This window comes from Chelonus insularis, unplaced genomic scaffold, assembly GCF_013357705.1.
Source record: "Chelonus insularis isolate UGA/USDA-ARS -01 unplaced genomic scaffold, ASM1335770v1 contig_406_pilon, whole genome shotgun sequence".
Classification (NCBI taxonomy): domain Eukaryota; kingdom Metazoa; phylum Arthropoda; class Insecta; order Hymenoptera; family Braconidae; genus Chelonus; species Chelonus insularis.
In genome coordinates this window covers 1,202,760-1,226,165 of record NW_023276563.1, presented here as the reverse complement: position 1 = coordinate 1,226,165, position 23,406 = coordinate 1,202,760, and the positions used below count along the sequence as shown (strand labels likewise).

Here is a 23,406-nt window from a genome sequence, read left to right as displayed (position 1 = left end):
CATTCTCATAAACCAAGTTGCAGACTTGGAGCGAGTAAAAATAGTTTTTCCAGTTTTGTAGTCGTATACGGACGTAGTGCTGTCCATCAACCCGGCAGGAAAGACAGGGGAGGGATGATTTCTCGTTGTGTTAAATTCCAGAGTTTGGATTGTATATGGACTGCGCTAGAAGTCCATTGATTAACCGTTGTCTGATACTGTGATGCCCCGGGGGGTTTTATTCAAAAAGAAATTGCATTGCATCACTACGTCAAAAACACACCCCTTTAACCTTATAACTTTATCCAGCTCATCTATTCTCTGAACATGTTTATTTAATTAACCATCCAATTATTAACAAACAAACAATCAAATGACTTTGTTTCATCAGCTCATAATCAATTCCGTTTTTGGACTCCCCTTTGATTTTTAGATGTATTGAATACATTGTTAACTAAGGCTCTTTATTATTTTTTTCATCCAATTGCCATTCATGTGCATAAGAAATATTCTTTAGTAAAAATTCTTTTTCCCAAAAATAATTTAAAAAATGAAAGTATTTTTTATTTTATTAAATAAATTTTTATTTCATGATAATTTTAATATAAAAAATTCTTTAATTTTAACTAGAGCAATAAAAATTTTATTATCTGATATAATTCTAAAAAAATCGTAAAGCTTAAGAATGTTTTCATTTATTCAACGAATGATTTCAACACAACTGCATTTAATGTTTGATGCAGTCATAGTCTATTAATTTTAGAATCAATTAACTAACTGTAAAATAATGGCTTTCCGTTAAGATTATAGTTTGACGTGTAAACCCAAACTTCAATAAAACAAGGCCGCAAATTCAGCTTGCTATGTAATAGTAAAGATGTCGGATAGCAGAGTATGGTATTGAAGGAAATAAAGTCAAACTTTCAAGCGGTCATAAACGAATAATGCACATAGAGAGTAGAAATGCCACCGAATTTTACAGCTCAATTCGCAGTGCAGCCCTTAAACGACAGATAATTAAACGTGTCGAGTTGGAACATGGGTCTGTCGTATACTCTTCTTTGTCACTTGGTTTTATTTCCTCAGCTTTTAAGGCCCTGTGCATGACATTCGTCGTAGTATGATTGGACGATAAAGTTATATTACTTTACCTGTCTTTTTATTATTCCTATTATTATTTTTAGTATTATTCGGAGGTTTCTTTTTTTATATTTTTATTTTTATATTTGTACGAAAGTTACTTGAAACTCTTAAACGAACACAAAAATTTTCCAACAATATTTCCCACTGAGCTGGCACAGCTACTATACAAGTAGTAGCGCCCGTTGCAAGTCAGACGTAGAAAAGCCGTCAAAGCTTAACATAAGAAGTGTCAAGAATTATTGATAAAATATTTTCTATCAACTTGTCCAGATGTGGAATAAAAAGCTACAGAAAACGTAGTAGAGAATGAAAATGTGAAATGTTTTTAAGTAGTATGAGAAAGTATAAAAGTTGGCAATGTCGTGTGAAATTCTTATACCTACAAGTCCTAGCAACTTGATTTAGGAAAGGGATTGCAGATAAGAATGGTAACCGATATTGGATTTTCTAAAGTGGTCAATACGATAGTTGCAGTTATTTCCTAGTTTCGTTGATAGATTTCTATATATTGAGTAATATTATATACAAATATTTTTCATACATACAAAAAGTAATATATGTGCCTTTGTCTTTCTCTATAACAGTCAATCTACAATTCATTGCCATTTCAGATAAATTTTATGGTTGCCTTTTTGAAATATAGAAGGTACTTGGACTTGAGTTTTATTTCTCCATTTTCCTTTACCACCTGAGACTTGCAATTCTCACGTCTGAAATGCACAGTCTTGTTTAATTTTTATTTATTCTATTATTTTTATCTTAATTGCCCATAACACGGTACATTAAATCAACTAATCTTTTTTTTAAAACAAACATCTTCAAGTATCATCCTCTACAACCATTTTTTAATATTCATTCAAAAACATTCCATTTATTACTTCTTCCTTGCAATTATTTTTTTATTCCTTCTCAAATTTTCTAATTAATTATAATTATCAATAAAATATAATTGATTATTATTTTCATGATGAAACAATGAATTGGGTCAAAATTATTTGTATTAATGTAGAGATACATCAATTATTAAATAATGTCTTATACTTGGCACGTATAAACAATACTTACAAGATCTTAATATTATAAATTAATCATTACAATATAAAAATCAGTATTAAATGTAGTCTTTCATTATTTAACATATATTTTTCAATTTTGATTATCATCAATCATTCAATAGATTTTTTTTAAGACTAACACTAAATGTCAATTATATAATATAAAAACACACATGATGCAGTGTTGAACAATGAGTCAGAAATATTATTCTAACTATCTGTATAATAAGATAACTAAAAATACGGCACAAAAAAAATAATGAAATTTTTTATATCAAACAATAAAAGCCTTCGTTTTATTGTATTCCACTTATATTTTTTATGACTTATTTTCTGTTCTATCAGAGCTTTTTTCAAGTTTCAATAGTTATATCTTATGGCTTCGAAAAAATGTTATATTGCATAAAGGTTCTAAAAACACGTGCAATCACTTGATAAAACATATACATACTTTAGAAAGTTCGAAGCTATAGATATTTACAAGTTTTTATTTCTTAGAGACTATGAATAAATAGATGGTTCTATGAAGAATCATTATTAATTCATTTTAATCTACTTAACAATTATTTTTCAATTGATAAAATTCGTTTTTCTCACTTCCATGCTTATCCTATCATTTACAATACATAAATTTTCATTTTCTCCTGGCGAAAATATTTTCCAGCAGTTCCTTAGTGATAAGTCGATGGGGACGAGTAGGATTCTCAGTAGTTTGACGTTGATATAGTCTACCGTTGATCGCATAAAGCTTCGAACTGAGTTCACATTGCACATTAAACCACCAATCACATACTAACACTGCTTGGCTAAATTGTGTACCATTAGGACATAAAAATGTTGCTTGTCTTCCATCAATGTCACAATAATGCCAAGCTTGACATCGAGTCTCTACATCAGCAAAAAAACCTGGATATTCCTGATCGTCACAATAAAAATTCGTATACGGCACTTTTCCTAATACTGGATAATCAGTCCCTGGTCTGCCTAAAATATAAATAACTGTCATTAATTGATCATTCGATTTTATAAAAATATCTTTCGTGTCTGACTGAAATAAAATTATTTCACTTGTTTTCTTTAAATATTTTTTAAAATAGCTTTCAAGTGGAATCATTTGATTTTAGTCAGACAAAAATTACTAATTAAATAGTAATTTGAAAAAAAATCTCGAAAAAAAAACATCAGAATATTTTTGTGTTTATTAAGAGTTATTGATTGACAGCAAACTGCATTATTCTTTGATAAACTTTATTAATAAAATTCATTAGATACATTAATTCTGAATATTAGTTATTAGAAAATTTGTTATGGTGTACAATTAATTGTTATTAAGGAAAATGAGGGTTTCCAAAATCTAATACTTTAATGGAACTTTGAGTAATTTCTTCCACATTATGGCTAGATCAAATATATTATATTTCAAAGATTTCGTACAAGGTAAAGCAAGCTTTCTCATTTATTTATTCACACTGAAGAGAGCAAAAGAGTTAGTTAAAGACACCTTTGTGCGTGTCAGTTTAGACACGCATGCTCATAATTTACCTTATCCTCAAGAAAATCTTACTCTATCCTTTTTACTCGTGCGATCACTTTATTCAAACTTCATGTCAACTTTGAGTTCGCTAGCGTGTGTTATTCCGTTGCTGCGTAAGTTGAAACTAATTATACATATTTAAACTTCTAAAGGGTTAATTAACTTGGATGTTTATCGGTAATATTAACTCCTTACTTTAAGATGTTCATATCCAAATGCATCATCTTGTTTTACACCTTTAGAATCTTAACAAGTACGTTTAATAATCATACTTTTTTTATTCTTTTTTTATAATAATTTCGACTTCTCAATGAACTTGAGAATAATTTTTTCATTTCTAGTTTAATTTTTATTTTCAAAGTAAACATGTAGATAAGATTATCTAACAATTTACAATAAAATATTGTATTATTCAAGAGCATGAGTAAAGGAAATATATATATATATATATATATTAAATGATCTCATCTGGAATGTAGAATATCTTGAAAGAGGTAGTTTTTAGCTAGAATAAAATGAATAAACGTTCGTAAATTAGCGCTCAATTTTCTGTGAATTTTTCTATATTCTTTACCTTTATATTCTTGTTTTTTCAAGTCTTTCTTGTTTCGCCTTTATGTATATTCACTTACAGTACTTTATTATTATTTTATTTTCTCTCGATTTCTTTTTTTTTCCCCCTTACAATATTATTTTTTTTTTTTTTTATTTAGTGAAAACTTTCGTTCTCCTATACCTTACTTACATTTTGCACAAAGCATTTTCAATTATCATTCATCAATATTTAAACAAAAAATGAATTTTAAATTTTTTATTTAAATAATTTAATTTACAATTATTTCTTTTAATATTTTTTTGCTGAATTATTAATTATTTTTTGTTAAAAGTTGAGATGAGAGACTTTCTCCTGGTGAATTTACTGATAGCATATCTTATTGTGCACGTCCAGAATGAAAAAGCTCAAAAGAAATTGGTTATGTCCACTGGTCGTGGTAAATTAGAAGCAACCAAGTATAGGAATACCTGTGGGAGCATAGTCTGTTGTTTCTCCAAGCATTCTGTATGGATATTGTTGCTCGTGGAGTTCGCGAACTGTGTCGCGGTTGCCTGTTTTCCTCAATTCTACGTGACAACAGTACGCAAAGTAGACTGAGGCAAGAGACTTAGAGGAGACAACGTGTACAGCATCGTCGTGGTGCGAAACTATGCTTGTCATCTGACTACTGGAGACTCGAGGTCGTTATACGGGTGCCACGGATCGCGTCAAAGTAGTTGGTATATGCAGACTTTGGTTTCATGCTTTTCACACCAACTCTTGCACAAACGATGGTATTATCATGTACACGTATAATATTATATTAAATCTATATCAATACAAATCATGAAACTCTCGTAAAATACTTCTCTAATACGTTTTAGAAAATTTCTCCTCAGTATTGAAACAACAGTTGCGATTTTTTCAGACAAAAGTCGTATTAACAGTTTCTTTTATTATCAAAAATTACGGTTCAATTATGTAAGACAAAGAAACATTTAGGCATATGAACTTTCGTCGTGATGATGAAAATAAAATATCTATATGTACGTATTTTCTGACGAAAAAAAAAATTTCGGACTGGTATTTATTTTTAATTAAATTATCAGCAATTGATATACAAATTCAGTGTCTATGTAAATTCTAACCAGTGTTGCTGCGAATTTTATTTATTTTACAATTTTTTTTTCTATAGAGACCAAAAAATAGATATAATATTTTGACACCATTTTCTCTAATAAAATAGTTTGGCACAGAAAATGTAATATTATTAAGTATTTTCTCCTCAAATAAAAATACCAAATACATATTCAAAAAATTTTAATTAATTTTCCAATGTTTTTGTTTGTGTAAAAAATTTATTTTGATTAATAATCATTGTTTGTTATTTCAAAAATTTAGTGACGTTGAAAAATTCAGTAATCAATAATAAAATGCACATCATTTTTAAATGTATACTTGAGTAAGTTTAATTATTCGTTCAGTTTTGTAAACTAATGATAATTATTAATCTACATCCAATTCAATCAAATTGATTGGAAAATTAATTAAAAATATTTTTTATATCCAACAAAAGTACAATTACAAATAATTCACCCTCTTGGTTTTTGTATGAAATTCTATATCACGAACAATCACATATTTATTTTCCACTAATAGTCATATACATTTCTTCAATATTTTACATTCATTTGTGAAATTAAATCACCAAAGCAAATTCCTACCCAACAAAAAATGTTGGTTCATTAATAAAGGAAATATATAAATACAAAAATTACATTTTTTTTTTTTAATTTGAGAAAAATTACGATTATTTTTCAAGCTAATTATTGAATGGTTTAAGACAAATATAATTAAAAAGTTGACAGAATTATACATATTTTAAAACTCCTACAAGATTACTTCAATATACATTGAAAGAAAAATGTATGCATATATATACAATATGTAGAGATATCTACAATGTCTTCAGAGGAAACTATATTCTGCATTGTTCTACATAGTCTGTTTGTCAAATGAAGGACAAAGTCAGAGCTTATTACTCGAAGGATGTACACTCCTTTCTCCTATAATTTCGTAGAGCCATCGTCATAAAGTCAACCAAGCGAATGAGTTGGGTTTTCCAATGTACTCGTACGTCGTATTCTCTTCGTTGTCATAGTCGTCGTCGCCAAAGATTGCAGACTGAGTTAGTTTTATCTCATCCATGGATGAAATACTGGTACAACGAGGGTAGTAGACTAGTAGAGTGTTAGTAGGAAAAAGAGACAGCAACCACTCGTGTATGCCGAAAGAATGAGTGATGAGAGGTGGAGAGAGGATAGAAGGGTTATCGTGGAAATAGTAAATGAGGTTATATGAGCGAGAAAATGGTGGTGAACATGAAGAAATTTACGTGTGCAATGAATTTTAAAGAAATAAACGTGTCAAAGAACGAAGGAATAATTATTTAAGCAAACAAAGAACTATTTTTTTTTCTTTCTTGAATTGTCATGAAGACATTTTGTTCGTTTAATCGAACAAAATATCAAATAATTCCCATATTGAATATTTAGTAAATTTATGAAAAAATAATATGGATTTATTTTTTTAATGATTTAATTTATGAGATATATTTAATGATGATAAAATGGACGAAATGAATGAGATAAATGGCAATATAATATGTGGAAAATAAATTAAGACTTTGACGGTTTGCAGTAAAATCTTCTAGCTGCAACGATGAATTTTATATCAACTTTTGAAATCAGTGGGGTTATTCAAGAGACGTTCTGGTATTTCATTATCTTATCTGAGAGCATCAAGAGTAGCATGAGTTTACTTCCCTCTACTTCCAAAGCTCGTTTCTCTTTTCTTATAGGTCTTTCCAATATACATCTCGTTGACATTTATTTTATTTTATATTTTTATATTTATCTAATATTTCTAAAAAATGAAACAACTATCCAATCGTTGATTTTATTTGATAACTATAATCGATACTATCAATTACAGATTAGAAATCTGTTGAACATCGAATAAACATTTAAGTAATTTACTTTAGTGATTATTAGCTTAATAAATAATCACCTGAATGAACCCTTTGGGTAGGATGTTTGCGGGATCAGTTATGGAATGGATAAACTACCCTTATTTCAAGTATGACAACAGTAGTAGGTTCACTGAACCGAAATTCCACGGGCAACCGCTACCATCCAGCTAAATCGTTGACTCACCCCATCTTCCTCTGATTCTCTTGTTCCCTCTCTGTTTCATTTGTGTTCGTAGTGGTTACCGCAGAGTCGCAAGCTTCCGAATGTTATTGGGTGTGAGGATGAACGAGACAGTAATAATACGAATAAAAGAGAAAGACGACAGTTTTTAGGTTTCGACTCGTAGTGAAAATTTCACTCTTTTGTTAACGCTTTAGTTGCGTTTTCACACGAAAAAATATTGCGAATCAAGCTCAAACTCGAAAGAAGAAAATAAAATGAGCTGAACCAAAACACCATGGTGAAATGTAAAAAACAATTTGCTGTAAATTTTTATTTTTTAACTAGACAAATTTACATGTATCAATGTCACTTCGACTACAGTATATTCATAAATCAAATTCGAATGTTCACCAGATATATCAAATTCCATTGCCAATCTTTGTTGGTTTATTCTTATTAGAAAATATATCATATAATATTTCATTCTTTCTTTTTTTCTCAATAAAAATAATAATAATAAAATAAGTTTTTATGAATAAAGAAGTAAAAATTATATGAAAAATATTCAAACTAACTTTTATTTCCTGCAGGAGTTTAATTTGAGTGATATAGCCTGATTCGAGAGTAGAGAAAATGTCATAACTTTTTTGTTTAATCAGTTTTGTTATTAAAATATATAATTTATACTTTTGCCATAAACTATTTGAAGTTTTAATTTCAGAGAAATTAAAAAAAAAGATTTACTTTAAATAATAGAATACATTTTTGTATAAATAAAAATCGAAACAATTATTAATTTATTTAATTAAATCAAAATATTCTGATGTTTTTTTTTTTGCATGACTTTTGTACAGTCGTATTTAAGTGATAAACACAAAAATAATTTTACAAGATATTAAATAAAGTAATTGAGATAATTTTATTTACTTACCTGGTATCGATTTACCAAGATCAAGATACTCTCTAACAGACGGACTAAGAAATCCTGGTGGTATAACAGGCGCTTCATTCGTAGGATTATTTCTCTCATCAACATCGTCGTAATAATAATCCTCTGTTAAATCCAATGATTTAGCTCTCTTTAACACTTTGTTGCTTTCCTTACCAGTTTCTGCTTCAGCAACGCCACCTAAGAATTATAATATTAATTAAACAATACTTATTTATATTTTATATAATTAATGATTAATATAAAGAGCAATATTATAATTATAATAAATATAGATTATAAATCCTAAACTGTTATTTATTAGTATATAAAAGATAGAGTATTGATATAGTTACGGGGTGTGGCAAATTATTACCTACGGCCTGTTTGACAGCACGTGGGAAAAGACTATAAGGAATTAATACGTGAATCTGATATTTGATCACTCGAATAGCTATTTGGTGTGTCATTAGAGCAAAGATTATCTAGATGTTATACTTGAGTAACTTTCATGTATTCATGATATTCTACTTATTAAAAAAAATTCCTTGCATGCTTACTAGATAGTTTAATGAGATATTTATGCATGGGAAGTGTTGAAGTAAGACAAATTATTTTATTTCTTACTGAAATTAATTTTATTTTACTCATTATTAAATTGTTCATTTTTAAATATTTTAAATAATATTTAAAAAAAATATTGTGCAGGAAAAATTATTTGTAAAATGTCAAGCAATATTTTTTTGACAGTAGTATAAATCAATTTTAGTCGAACACACGCTTCATTCCTACAATCTGTGGAATTTAAGAAGCATTTGAAAGTAGAACGCTTGGATATTTTCAATGTAAAACGTACTAAATGTACTACATATGCTACTTTACATGTAGAACATCCCAAGTATTCTATTGTGAAATGTTTCCTGAAACCCTTCAATTTACAGGAGCTAATTTATGCTCTACTGAATTCTAAAAGACATAAAATTCATAATTTTTCTCATCGTCATAAATATTGAAATTTTTATCAAAAACTAGTTAACCCAGACATTAAGTCTATTTGACATATTTTAATCATTTAAATAATTCGATCGTCTAAAATGACTCGGAATAATGTCATAGAAAATTCTAGTCCCCATTCAAGCGGTTTTAACTCTCGAAGAAGAATTTAAATAAATTACTGCTGTTAGATTGTATCTTAAGAGAGGAAAAAAATTGGAAACAATAGCAAAATCGAATTCTCATCAAGATGAAAATTGCTAAGAAACCGAATACACATTAAATTTATCATCAGCTCGACCCAAAATGATAAAGATGAATAGAATAAGACTTTCGGACGTTGTCAGAGAAGCAACATAAAACTTGTAGTTCATCACTTCATCTCAGGAAATTCCGGTAAAGAGAAGCTTTAAGCTGGCGGCGCATCGAATCGATTAATTATTTAACGAAGCTTCGTATTTCCTTCGTCATTTCAACAATTCTTGCTTCGTTTCATTCTGTTATTTTCGTCCCCATCCTCTTGTTCTCTTGCGTATCCCCATTCAGATCGTCTGAAATTTCATCGTCCATCGCCTGAAGCTGTCGCTGTGAAATCGTAACGTTTTCCATTCGTATATATAATTATCATTAAACGTTTCAAAGTATAAAGAGGAAGAAAAAAACATGACGTTTGTACATAGACATAAGTGAAGAATGTTATCAATTGTACCTCAATGAATGAAAGGCTATCTATATAATTAGTTCTCTGGTAATAATAAAAATACTTTACAATTAAAATACTTATTTAGATACACAGTAAAAAATAATACACTGCAATTGACCTGAAAGTGTAGGTGAAAAACAGACAATGGAATATACATTGACGTGTTAAACATGCAATATTTATCAGTGGAAAAATATTACATTTCGTATAAATTATTCTTTGAGGGGAAATAAACTGAATGAAAGTACTCTATTGTATTTTCATGGAAATCGTTGCAATAGTTATAATGTTAATAACGAACAGGAATAGTAAAAATTTCTTTGATTGTATTAATAACACCAGAATCAATTGAACTGTAACCACAATCGGTATAATTAGTCCATATATATAAATAGGTCGTTTTGAAAATTGCTTAGGTCAGGGTTGGTTAGTGGGACGATTTTGTCTGGTTTAATATTCATTAGAATATTCATGCAATTAATGTAAAAACAACACCAGTCATGTTCATGGTTAGATTACAATAATGCTCTCCAATCTATTGCCAAGAGAGTGTAGGTCAGTAACTCCTACACCCTTTTTTTCTATTCAGTCGTAACTAACTTTACTTAACTCGAGGAATGTAACGGAATGATTGGCTGATTGAATAAATAAGTCTTAGATTCCAATGATTTTACCATTGACTCAAACAAATTATCATACAATAACAATAATTTAAATCAAAGTTTAAAATTGTGGGTTTATTTTAAATGTTCTTTATTCTAAAAATGATTATAAATAATTAATAGATTAAAAATAGTTTATGTGCAAGCATGAAAATAAATATTTATTTATCAACATCAATAATCAATACAATTTCGAAATAATAATGGAAAAAAAAAATCGTAAAAAATGTTTCATTTAAATTGAAAAATAATTTATTCATGAATTAGTGAATGTTCATCCTCTGACTTGTTTACCTTCCGATATAAATCTAATTCTAAGTATAAAAAAAATTGATTTCGAAACAAACTACAGACATGATGAACATTATTTTAAAATATATAATAAAATATGCTACACAAAAATTCATTAATATTTAATAAGTTGATCGTAAAACTCACTTGCCTTGCGAGACATTTAGGGATTAAAACAAGGAATGGCGCATTGATTCATCGGGAGCTTCTCCGCGACTTTGTTGTATAGTGCATCATGAGTTTATGACGGGAAAATTAATTAATAACTCATCAGAGGATAGGTCGATACATCAGTCGGTATTCTCACCCTCTTGCTTCGGCACAAAGCGACAGAAATGTTGTTAATAACGTTAATGACAAGGTTTTTAATAGGCATTGGCGATTTTCGTGGAAAGCGCTAGTAATAAAAAGCAAAAATTATATACTCGAGTATTGGAGATACACATCCTACTCACTCAGTAAATTTTCTCTCTTTTCGTGCTCGTCTGTTTACTCTCTCCCTCTCATTGCTAACTCCCTTTATAGTTTAAAAAAAGTATTTATCTAATATGTATATATATATGTATAAAATGTATTTGTACATTTGTACAACAAGGATGAACGCAATCGTATATAGCAATGCGATTTATGCAAACGTACCAGGATTTATGAATTTATATATCCATATGTACCAATCTGAGTGTATTTACGTATATAAAGTGCTACTCGCTAATTCGTATTTATCCGCGCGTGACGATGATTATGCGCACATCGATATTAAATCGCGTCACGCATGGGAATAATCCGCAACCAATAATAACAAGTAATCGTGGGCAATAATAATGATTTTACTGATAAATTTTTTATTTTAATTTCATCTATGTTACTTTTTTTGTTATTATTACCACTTGTCATTGAATAAATTTCACCATAATTGTTTCACATTCAATGTCTCTTTAATAACAGTAATTATTTTATTTAAGAAACATTTTGTAAATTCTTTTTTTTTTTATATTTGTTTAAGTGATTTCAAATGATTTATCAGTTGTGAATGATAGATAGAGTATGGGAAAAGAGAGTTGGTGTGTTTTAGGAAGGAATATATATATATATATATATATTTAAAATTAAATTTTTTTCTGCTCTCTTTAATCTTCTTTTATTTTTCTGTTTTCGTTCAATTCTCTTGTGACTCTACTGACAAATCACCCAAAGCCTCTTTCGTCAATGCTTTACCCTCTCTAGCAGCAACAGGTTAGCAATACATTACTTATTTAAAACAGCTCGTTTACCAGGAAGTCAAATGGTCGATACCGAATAAAAGAAAAAATGTTGCGAGAAAACTATGAATAAACAAGTTGCAAGTCATTTATCCCTCGAGACTTTTTGCACTTGGAATTTTTTTTATAGTTTTCGATAAATAAGTCAAAACAATTTAACAGATTTTGTTTGAAATTCCATCAATTTTAAAGTGCCTGAAAACATATCAATTGACCATTGAAAAAGTCAAATCACTCTGACTAAATAAAAAAGTGTTCTATCAATTTTTCTCTTTTTTTTCAGTAAAAAAAAAATATTCCAGTTAAAATAATCATTGGAAATGGTCAATGTAATTACGTAAAAAAAGGATGCAATAAAAATGTAATAACCTGAAAAATTTTCTAAAATGGGAAGAAAGTTGACGACGTACTATGAGAATTTACACAGCCAAAGAATTTCATGTCCATTTTGTAGAAGCTATCTTGCGCAAGATATAATATACACTGCTATTGGAGTAGAGATTCTGTCCATGCGTTTATAAAATGCACTTCTGTGCAGTGATATATTTATTCACATAAGCAGACAAACCGATTGAAGATCAAGGAAGATTTATTCCATCTTACTAAAGATATAAAAGCTCTATAAGGGCATTAATGGATTTTATTTCAAAATTATTAAATAATAATACATCTGATGGATTATAAAATATTTTTTTGTTCAATTTCAACATCATATTATATCAGTCCTTTCTTTTATTTTTATGCTGTGTAACATATAATTACAGAGAAGATATAATTTTCTTGTCTGCCTTTTAGAATCTTTAACCTCAAGAAGAAAAAAATTTTCAAGCGTAAATCTTTTAATAAATGTTATTCAACTTTATTGAAATATAGAGCAAAAATGCCATTTAGAAGTAGATAAATGAATGTGTCCTCCATTTAGGGGAGTAATTAAATATATAGTGAATTAATGGATAATTGTTTATCATTTTGAGATGTAATTAGAGCTGATAGATGAATTATTTATTATTATTCGTAATTTATTTATTCTGTTTTAATTTTTTTTTTATTATTTTAGAGCACATAAATTTGAATTAAATTATCGTTTAATAGTTATAATATCCATTTACTTTACATTTATATAAATGCATTAACAAAGATCTTTTTAATTTATTCTCAAGTCACTCTCACTGCGTGTACCATCATCGTCGTATTATGTTTCTAGAAGTAAAAAGGAGGTTGTGAAAGTTGTATTCAGTTAAAGAAAAAATTATTTGATGATTTTATAATTTGCATAGAAATTTTGTATAATTATTAGCATTAAAGTAAAACACTTTTATTATAATTAATTGCTGAATATTTTAATCAACCAAAACAAATTGCATTTTTTTAAAATTTCATTCTTAACAACTTTCTCTAGAGGAAAAAATAATTTTTACACCTATTTAACGATAAATCATTGAATAATTATTTCACGATGTTAATGTAATTTATGCTAACAAGAAAATGAATCTCTAAGACAAATCACTATGTATGTATAAGAATTTGTCTTGAACCTTGTACTTCACAGCGTGGCATAGGAAAACAGTAATCACAAATAGTAACAAAGCTAAGAGGTTTGAGTTCAAAGAGAGACAGAGTAGTGACAGAATAGAATCGAGATAGAAGAGGAGGGTGAACTGATAATGTTGAAACGAAACAAGGGGTGAAGAGAAACAAGTAATAGAGAGTCGGGAGTAGATCGAGTTGGCGTACTGTAGTAATACAGTCTGCAATGCATACAAATGTTATTCCCACCTCACCACCACAACTCCTTCAACACTTTTTCATACATCCCTCTCGTCTCCCACTATTTCCTTCCTTCCGTCCGTTTCTATCACAAAGATCAAATAAAAAAAAGGACCCCATGTTTCCACGGACGATTTAAAGTATTGTGATTTCGCTTCGACAAACGTGTCTAACAATGAGATGACGATAATTTTTAGATTTTTTTTTTGTGTTTATAAAAAAAAAAATAAATAAATAAAACCATTACTTGTCGAATGATTTTCTGTCGTTAATATACATATAATTTTCATTGTATTTTACCAGTTAACCACTATAAAATTTTGCGGTAAAATGCACCATACGATAAAAATGCCAGCTATCATTTTCTATAGACAATATATATAATCCATACAAAGTTATGTAAATATTATATACGATAAACTGTGCTGTACATTTGACATGTTACTATCTTCAACGTTACTCACACTAGTTTGTTATTGAATTTCGCATAAATTTGTAACGACTTGAAATAACGGATGAGATTTATTGACGAGTTTTATGAGAATATAAAAATGTCGACATTTTTTAGTCAATGAAAATTATGTGCACATGCATCTAAAGATTAAAGTTTGTTTTATTATTTTATATTAACCATAATTTAACGATTAAAAGCATCTCAACAAAAAACCCCAAACAAAATGAATGACTGCTTTTAAATAATCAATATTATCTAAACAAAAAAATTATTATTCGATAAATGTTAGACAAGCAGGAAAATGCTACTCAGTATTAGAAAAAAATTGATTACACATTCTAAAGTTTATATAATTGAATAATAAAATAGAGTTAGGTATGTTGTAAGCATGGTGTAAATAAGTACCACATGAATTATTTAACATACAACAACATCAAGTTGACATTTAAAGAAAGTGTTTAAAACAAAGTACAATGTCTTAAATCGATTATCAGTTACGAGTGTCATACCCTAGAGTCTTAACCCTCCAAAGAGACCGCGTGTTTCCTTCAAATAATTCACCACGTAGGGGTTGCGAAAACAAAGCAAACAAAAGCGTCTTATAACCTGTTGCTTCTTTTAATTTTCACACGTAGTACCAAGGCAAATGACAATTCTATAAACTCGTTAATTTAATATTAACGTAATCTTTGTCCACTAGAATAACACGATTCAAAGAAAGACAGATCGTTTATAAGGTTACGGTTTTACTTGTGGCTGTTTACTACACACGTATGTGAAAGTGAAAGTTAGAAATTTGATGAATGATATCGTGAGCTATGATGGTAACTCTATTATAGAGTCTGCTCAATAATCAGGCCAATTAACTCTTTAATTTTCTATTTTCCAGTTTTTTATATTCTCCTTATTTTTTATATTATTTTTGAAGTTATTACACTGACGTAATATAACAGTAATTACTTTGTTCATGTAATATACAAGTTTTTGAGAAAGAAAAAAAATTTATTTTGATGAAAAAAAAATTCTAATAAACATAAATAAGTATTGTTTTTTTTTAATGACGGCCTTAGTGTGTAATTCATCGTTTTTAATATATGTTATTTTGACACACTATAACATATTTTTTTTTATATTTTAATGCATTGAACAAACTTTGAAGTGTGTAAAAAACAACTACAATAGATTTAAACGGAAAACACAGAGAGCAACACATTCCTATTTATTGGAGTAACATATTTGAATTTGTTGTGTACATAACATACTTAACATTTAAACGATAAATATATTTATCACGTTCATTTTTTATTTCATACGATTTTAAAAGAGATATCAATTTGAAAAATTGCAAGTTTTATTTAACAAACGGGATTTTTTTTTTATAATTCATATTTTTATTGGAAAAAAAATAGATGAATATTTTTTTTAATGCCAGAAAAACTGGAACAGAATAAAATAACTTTTTTTTTTATTCATCTGTTACTGAACAAATTTATCAAAAACTTGAAAAATTGATCTCATTCTCACGTACGCCTTTTTATGAATATAAACATGTACATCATATTAAAATGTACGCATATATATTACGTTATTAACAAAATTTTAATCAGGATAGTAATGAGAATATGCTTTTTTTACAAGTATATTCTGTTAAAAGGAAAGTATATTTTTACACACTTCGCTTGTAAACATTTTTTTTCTCTATCTGCTTTCTCGTGAAGCATATCGGACTAGAATGAACAACAAAAAATAAAAATAGATCTCTACATCATAATAACAACAATTTATTTATTATAAAATACATCCTCTATCTTGATTGTTTGAAAATGATTTTTAAACATTTTCATTTCAACCGCATTTTCTTTTTTTAAATATAAAATTTCTCTCTTAGTTATCAATAATTGAGTGTTTACTGATGGTATCAAAGATGAAAAACAAAATAAATTGCATCAATTTAATATAAAATAAAATGTTATTTTAATTCAATGTTTCTTTTTCCATGTTATTGAATGCATGTCGAATGTTGAGATTACTTTAACTCAAACAGCCGTGGGTTGTTTGTCCCTTAGAAAAAACATGAGTAAAGAATCTTAAGAGAACGACAACTTTCAGTTAAATTAGCTATTGATAACTATTTGACATAACAACCATTTTGTCATGATTTTTTAAAAACACTTGAAAGAAATTATTAAATAAAAATAATAATTTGTCAATATTTACATATCGTAATAATTTATAACAAATTAAGATAAAATATATATAGATAGATAGATATTTTTTATATAGTCTGCAAAGCTAATAGAAATGAATAATACATAAATAGAGATTGGAAAGCATATCACCATCGTGAGTGGTATTATTGCAATTGTAGTATAATAAAATACTTTCATCTGTATGACGCATATTACAATATTGCTTAATACAATAGAAAATATTTCCTGAGTGCATATTTAAACACGTGTAAGTTTTAAAGCGGATTGGTATAAATTTTCAGAGAAATAGGAAAGACTTTTTATTTTATAATAAATGAAATGAGATTTTATTCTCAACAGATTCATTTATAATTATTGCAAACTTTTATCTCTGCATTCAGTTAATATCGATATTACCTCTCTATTTTTATCTTTTGTCTCAGTCTTTTCATTTTTTCCCTGTTTTCTTTTTATATTCCTTTGATTTTTCGTCAAAACGAGGAAGATAAAATTCCACGATGGCTCAGAGTAGTTTAGCTTTATTGTCGTCTCATATTTTTACGATGTCTCTCTAAAATCACCAAGTTCTAAAACTATCGATTTTATTATCAATAATAAACGATAAAAAAAAATTTATATGTAAAAAAACCTCTTATCTGTTCAACATCAATACATGAATTTATTTGGATACATATATATGTATATGTATATATAATTTATGTACCAATGATGCATCCAACTCGATCATTGTTCAATAAGGAAAACAAAAGTGAAGTGAAACTTTGGGATACTTTAAGGGACAATGAAAAATTCGTAGTCATTCGAAAGAAAGTGAGGTACCTTTTATTTAAATTTAGTTATTAATATCTTGTATTCAAAGAATTGGTTGGTAGTATTTTCAATATATTTTCTCTCTATTACTCTGGTAACAATAGAGGTATTGATTTTTAGACATTAAAGAAAAAATTTAATTTTTTATATATTTTTTTTTTTAAGAAATTTCTTATGGGAAGATGGTATCGAGGTATAAATGGGACAAAACGTTGAAAAATTTTTAAAAAAGTAATAAGTGATATTTAAAAAAATTTGTAATAACTAGAGTTTACTAAAAAAAATTGTTCATGAAAAAAATATTTTATTCAGTCTCAAGAGATTACGATTTTTCGTGTCTTACCCAGTTTTACTTTTACCTCGATATTTTAGCATTGCGAAAAATTGTAAGGTAATTTTTTATGAATAAAATAGCATTATTACTTGAAACCCAAGTGAAAAAATAAATATTAACTTATATGTATATAATGATAATAATAATAATAAGTGTATGAGTATAATCACTATGTGCTATATAGCTGTTGTAGTGTACATAAAGTACAATGTATATATAAGTGATGTGTTTTCACTTGAGCACACTCGACGATGCGATCAGACGGACGTTTGTTTGCCTGACGGCTTTGTGAATACAAGAGAATCGCGCTAGAGAACAGGTGCTACAAGCTGAAAAGAGAGAATACTGCATTTTCGTTCGACGCAAGATCTTGGCCCCAGTACAGGAGTAGGTATGTAGATGCAAAGTAGGAGGCGTTTGATAAATCTCATAAGGACTTTCAACGCCAGTGGGATCAACGAAATTATCTTCTTGTAGTATTCTAGTGTATCTCAACAATATTCTGTCAATATATATATATATATTCATTAAACTCAATACATTTTTTTAATAACTACGCTCTTCATTCTCCTTTTTTTCTACTAAATACTGTGAATGTCTAGCAAAATGTAAGTATTTAATATAATTTATTACTCCAAAACTATAGATTGGATGGATATATAGATTTTTTATTGTAATATTCAAAATTCCATTTTAATATTATTCTAGACACATTGATTTTAAACATCAATTTTATTTTAGAGTGAATAATTATTTGATATATTTATAAAGCCAAAATATGTTTTATTGGAAATATAAATTAATGAAATCGTTATTTTTAGAAAGAATTTTATACAATTAAAGTAAAAGAATATCAATTTATTTTCAACAAAATTCTTGTATCGAAAAGAATTTTTTCTCCGTCAAGGTTCTTTCAACAAATTTATTAAAAAATTTGTGATTCATTATTCGTTAAATAGAATATTTATAACTGGAATATTATTAAATTCATTTGCAATTTTCTAAAAGTAGTAATACGATGAAACATTAAAATAAACAAGAAATAAATAAAGTCTATTAATACGTACAAAACACGACCTAACGAATTCTAAATAAACAAATTAAAACTTCAATATATATGATACGAGTTATTTTAATCCAGAATACAGTTTTCTCTGGGTGCTGTAAATGTCAAAAAATGTCTTTTTTAACATTCAGATTAAATCTTACTCTGGCGAAAAGATAATTAAATTAGACAACTTTTGATTCACAAACTATATTGAAAGCGTTTAAATGACAAGTACAAGTCACGGTACAAGAATTAGCGGAATATAAAACCGCATAGCTTTTGACATATGAAAAGCACAGAGAGTTTACTGAGTGCTAGTATAGAAATTGTAGAAAGTACTGACAGAATAAGGGCGAGAGATTTAACTTTTGGCAAAACATTAGGCGCAAAAACCTCAGTGGTTTTTGGCGTTATATCGTCGTTCGCTCAACATCAGCAAATGCAATTAACTATTCCGCGGGTTATTCTCTACATTTCCCCTCTTTCCTTTCCTCTATCTTGTTTCTACACAACATGTAAACTTGCCATCATCGAAAATTCCCAGAATCTCTTGGCGACTCCTTCATCTACTGAGAGCTTCACCAAGACTTTGCACTAAGTTTCTCTGTGGTTTTCATCCTCTGATAATTCGATTTATCATCAAATTTCTACACGGATTCAAAACTATTACATCTATATCTTGAACTTATTTATTCCTTTTATCAAAATATTTATTATTTTTATGATGAATTTTTTATTGAATATTTCACAGCAATAAATTTTATCCTGAAATTATATATTATACATTTATTTGTTGGTTATTAAAAAAGCAAAGTTAAAAATTTAGGATTCAACTTGCTTTCTCTACTCTAAATGTCAATAAATGAGAAATAAACTGCATAATAATTCGTCTGCACTTCAAATATGATTTAAAGTACATTTTTCTTTCTATTCTTCTGCATATGTTTTAATACTGAATCTGTTAATGCTTGTAATAACACAGTTCCAAGATTATATACTTTAAAGTAAGCTCTAGAAAGTTTTATTAAAAAAGTAAATATTCAATTTATAACTTCCTTCATGCCTTCTTGCTTTCAATATAAATCTTTCTTTATGTGCACCAATGTAGCTATGTTAATATTAATTATCATTTTAATCATCTTTTCCATCAATCATATATTTAATTTATGTTTTACAATTTTTTTTTTCAATTTATTTATACATATTTTTATATGAAAAAATTTTTCTTAATTTTTCTGAAACTTGTACTTTTCTCAGTTATTAAATTATAATTTATTTTTTCAATTCGTTTCAGAGAAATTCATCATAAAATTTAATTTCTGACATGAAATAAATTTAAATTCATTGATGTTTTGTTTTTTTTTTTTGTATTATTATTATTACTCTATTATTTCTCATCGCAGAAATGATTTAGAGTTAATCAAATCATCTGTAATTTTTAAAGCTCCATAAAATAATATTTCTACAATAATACCGTAATCATCGAGTATTTTGGAAATTGTACAAAACCCATCCGTGAAAGGATTATTATCATCAAGAATTTATTTATTATATTTGTTCAAGAGATTTTCCCCATTGAATTTTATTTAATTATTTACTCTAGCATCACTTCATATTTCATTATATATCAATAAACGATATTTGTTAATGAGCAATTCTAAATATGAAAATGCAATATAAAAAATTTAGAATGCAACTTGGAGAGTTTGAAAATTTGTTTGAACAATTGTATAACACCTGATTTGCAAGTGCGACACGTGTTACAGGTATTCGAAATAGTGAAATCTTGCGTGATTTTCGAATGAATAACCTGTGGAATAAACGTATACTTTTTTTTTCAATATTTTTCATTTTTTTTTTTACCAATTCTTTTGTGGTTTTTATTTTGTTATTCTATTGGGTTGGAAACACGCACATGCTGTAGCCTCGCAGGCACATACACAAGGTACGTAACCGCGAAACGTCGAAATAAAATCTCACTGAATGAAAATAATAACATACAATTCGTGTGTGCGAGAAAGAGCAACTCAAATACTTTTTATCGGATATTTTAATCGATTCATCGACTGAAGAGAAATTTTCTCTGTCTTCTGGGTTTTTTTCCTTTCTCCTTTATTTTATTCTTTATTTGAAATTTTGCTATATTTCTAGTTAACGTAACCATAAGACAGGATAAAAAAGTAATGGTATGAGCGGATAAAAGAGAGAAAGAGTACAAGGATGACGGAGATGTCTGCATAATAGATAAAAAGCAAAAGAGAAAGAGAGATGAAAATGCAAAAAAAATTCATGTATGCATAGATGAACGAGGACGCCGATTTTCGCCACAAAAATAAACACACAGTATTCTCAATTATCGTTTGAGCCTTAGGCTGCGGCGCATGCCATTCACCAATGGTTTATTTTTATTTTATTTCATTTAAATTGTATATATTCCTTCCTCCTACGGTACTATGGACCCACCTCTATACGCTCATTTTATTTCTATCGCATCCTATTTTTTAAACCGCTTTGAATACAGAAACGAAAATTTGCCAGAAAAGCATCTTCTAATTAATAAAAAAAATAACATTCCATTTTAATTATTACTATTGGTGTGATGATATTAAATCAATTATCGACCATTTAATTATTTTAAGTGAAATTACATTTATTTTTGTTGCTATTCTTTTACAAATGTCATTTTTCTCTCTTTTCAAAGAATTTATTTGCCATCGTACTCGATTTCGATCTTGAAGAATAATTTTCTTTCAAGGACCTCCTCCTTGTAGCGCGTCCTTGCTCTCATTCAATCTACTATCGTGTATATAGTTTGTTGAAATAAAACAACGATGTTTTATTTTATTATTATTATTACTATTTTATGTTATTTTATTTTATTAGCTATAAACGAAATGGAAAAGAAATATACATTTAAAACGTCTAGATTTTATTTACCAACATTGATTCAGAAGAATATCATTTTATAATAATTTTCTTTGTGTAATTTTTCTAATTATTTATTTCTTTATACAAATAACAGATATAAAAAAATATTGAAATTAACGTTTTTAATTAATTTCATTCATTAAAAATGTATTTTTAATTTTACAAAAAGCAACAGAGCAATTTGCTGGTTATTGTAAACAATTCGCTTTTCTCACAGTCGTTCATTGTTTACAAATTCAGGCAACACATAATGAATTTTTGTTATCACAGATGGATGTATACTATCCATGCTTGTTTTTCTTCAACGAGTATTCAAAAATTTATAGTACGAACGGTAGCCGTTTCTCATATCTGTGAGAGACAGGCGGCTCTCGTTGTTGCAATTAACCCCGCGGTAACTGTCGTTGCGTTGGACGGACGCGTATATCGAGATCGAGGGTATGAGAGAGATAAAGAGACTAGAGAAAGAAGGAAAGAGAGTGAGAGAGTGAGTTGGCTTGCATTTACGCCGGTTGCAAACGCGCGATTCAATTAACTCTCTGCGCAACGCCAACGGGATTCCCTCGAGGATCAAAGATTCGCGATGATCCGTTACTCCTCCTTTCTCTCCTTCGTTTCCGCTAACGAATTGCCTGCACTGATCGATCGTTTCGACAGACAATTATATTCGACACTTGAGTAAAGTAACAGAGAACAAGAGAAAGAGAGAAGATACTGATGAAATTTATCAGATTGAAACTCCTTTACTTTCCTCTTCATGTTCTGCTCTCTGATTTGACTATGATAGCAAATACATCTCCAACATCTTTTCATTTTTATAGTTTTTCAATTTCTCTTATGTATAATCAATTCAAAATTTTTCTTAAAAATTTATCTTTGCCGTTGGTCAGTTCCATCAACATCCTACTTCTTCTCTTAAAATGACCTATTCTTGTTAAGACACGATACATGTTATTTAAATTAAAACACACTGATTGATATACGTATTCACATACCAGTTAGTGGTAGAAGCAGAAGTAAAAATTTCAAGTTGATCATCATTCTGTTTCGTGACTTATCCATAAAATATCACCGATGAACTTGGTATTCTCGTCATCTCTTAATCGAGTTTCATTAGAATTACTTCAAGTTGTCCACGTTGATGGAAAAACCCTTCGACCCGGAAGTAGGGTCGTGGGTGAACAAAACAAACACCAGTAAATATCGTAGATTGATAACGCGTGGTTACTCGGCCGTTGGAACGAGAAAGACTGAACATAGTGTTGCGATTGAAGTGGCAAGAGACGATAGGCTTCTCCTGCCATTCCAATCTTACCAAGGCACATGAGTTGAATGTCTTTCGCTTTCAGTACCGGTCTATTCTCCTTCTTCTGTATATCTTCCTCTTTCTCTTTACAACAGTTTCAACTGTACTCCTTACAACAGCTATCACTTGAAAGAGGAGGTCATCCACAATCCGCATAGAAGGATGAGAGCTAGGTGAGGCTACTGTCCTCAATTGTCTTGCAGCCTCTCACTTAATAAACTCGATGCACGTCAATCGAAAATATTGAAATATTTTATCATACTTCTCGATGAT

The 23,406-nt window shown here is 28.5% G+C and overlaps 2 protein-coding genes across 2 annotated transcripts in view; one reads left to right on the top strand and one right to left on the bottom strand.

The window, feature by feature from the left end:
- qin overlaps window positions 1-23,406 on the top strand; it is a 63,820-nt gene that overhangs the window by 34,738 nt on the left and 5,676 nt on the right. The window lies entirely within an intron of this gene.
- On the bottom strand, window positions 1,608-23,060 carry LOC118069274 (uncharacterized). The gene is made up of 3 exons (XM_035087258.1): window positions 22,823-23,060; window positions 8,372-8,569; window positions 1,608-3,161 (listed from the first exon to the last, which is right to left on the bottom strand). Exons 1-3 carry the CDS (start codon window positions 22,887-22,889, stop codon window positions 2,812-2,814), a joined length of 615 nt encoding a protein of 204 aa, XP_034943149.1. The 5' UTR covers window positions 22,890-23,060; the 3' UTR covers window positions 1,608-2,811.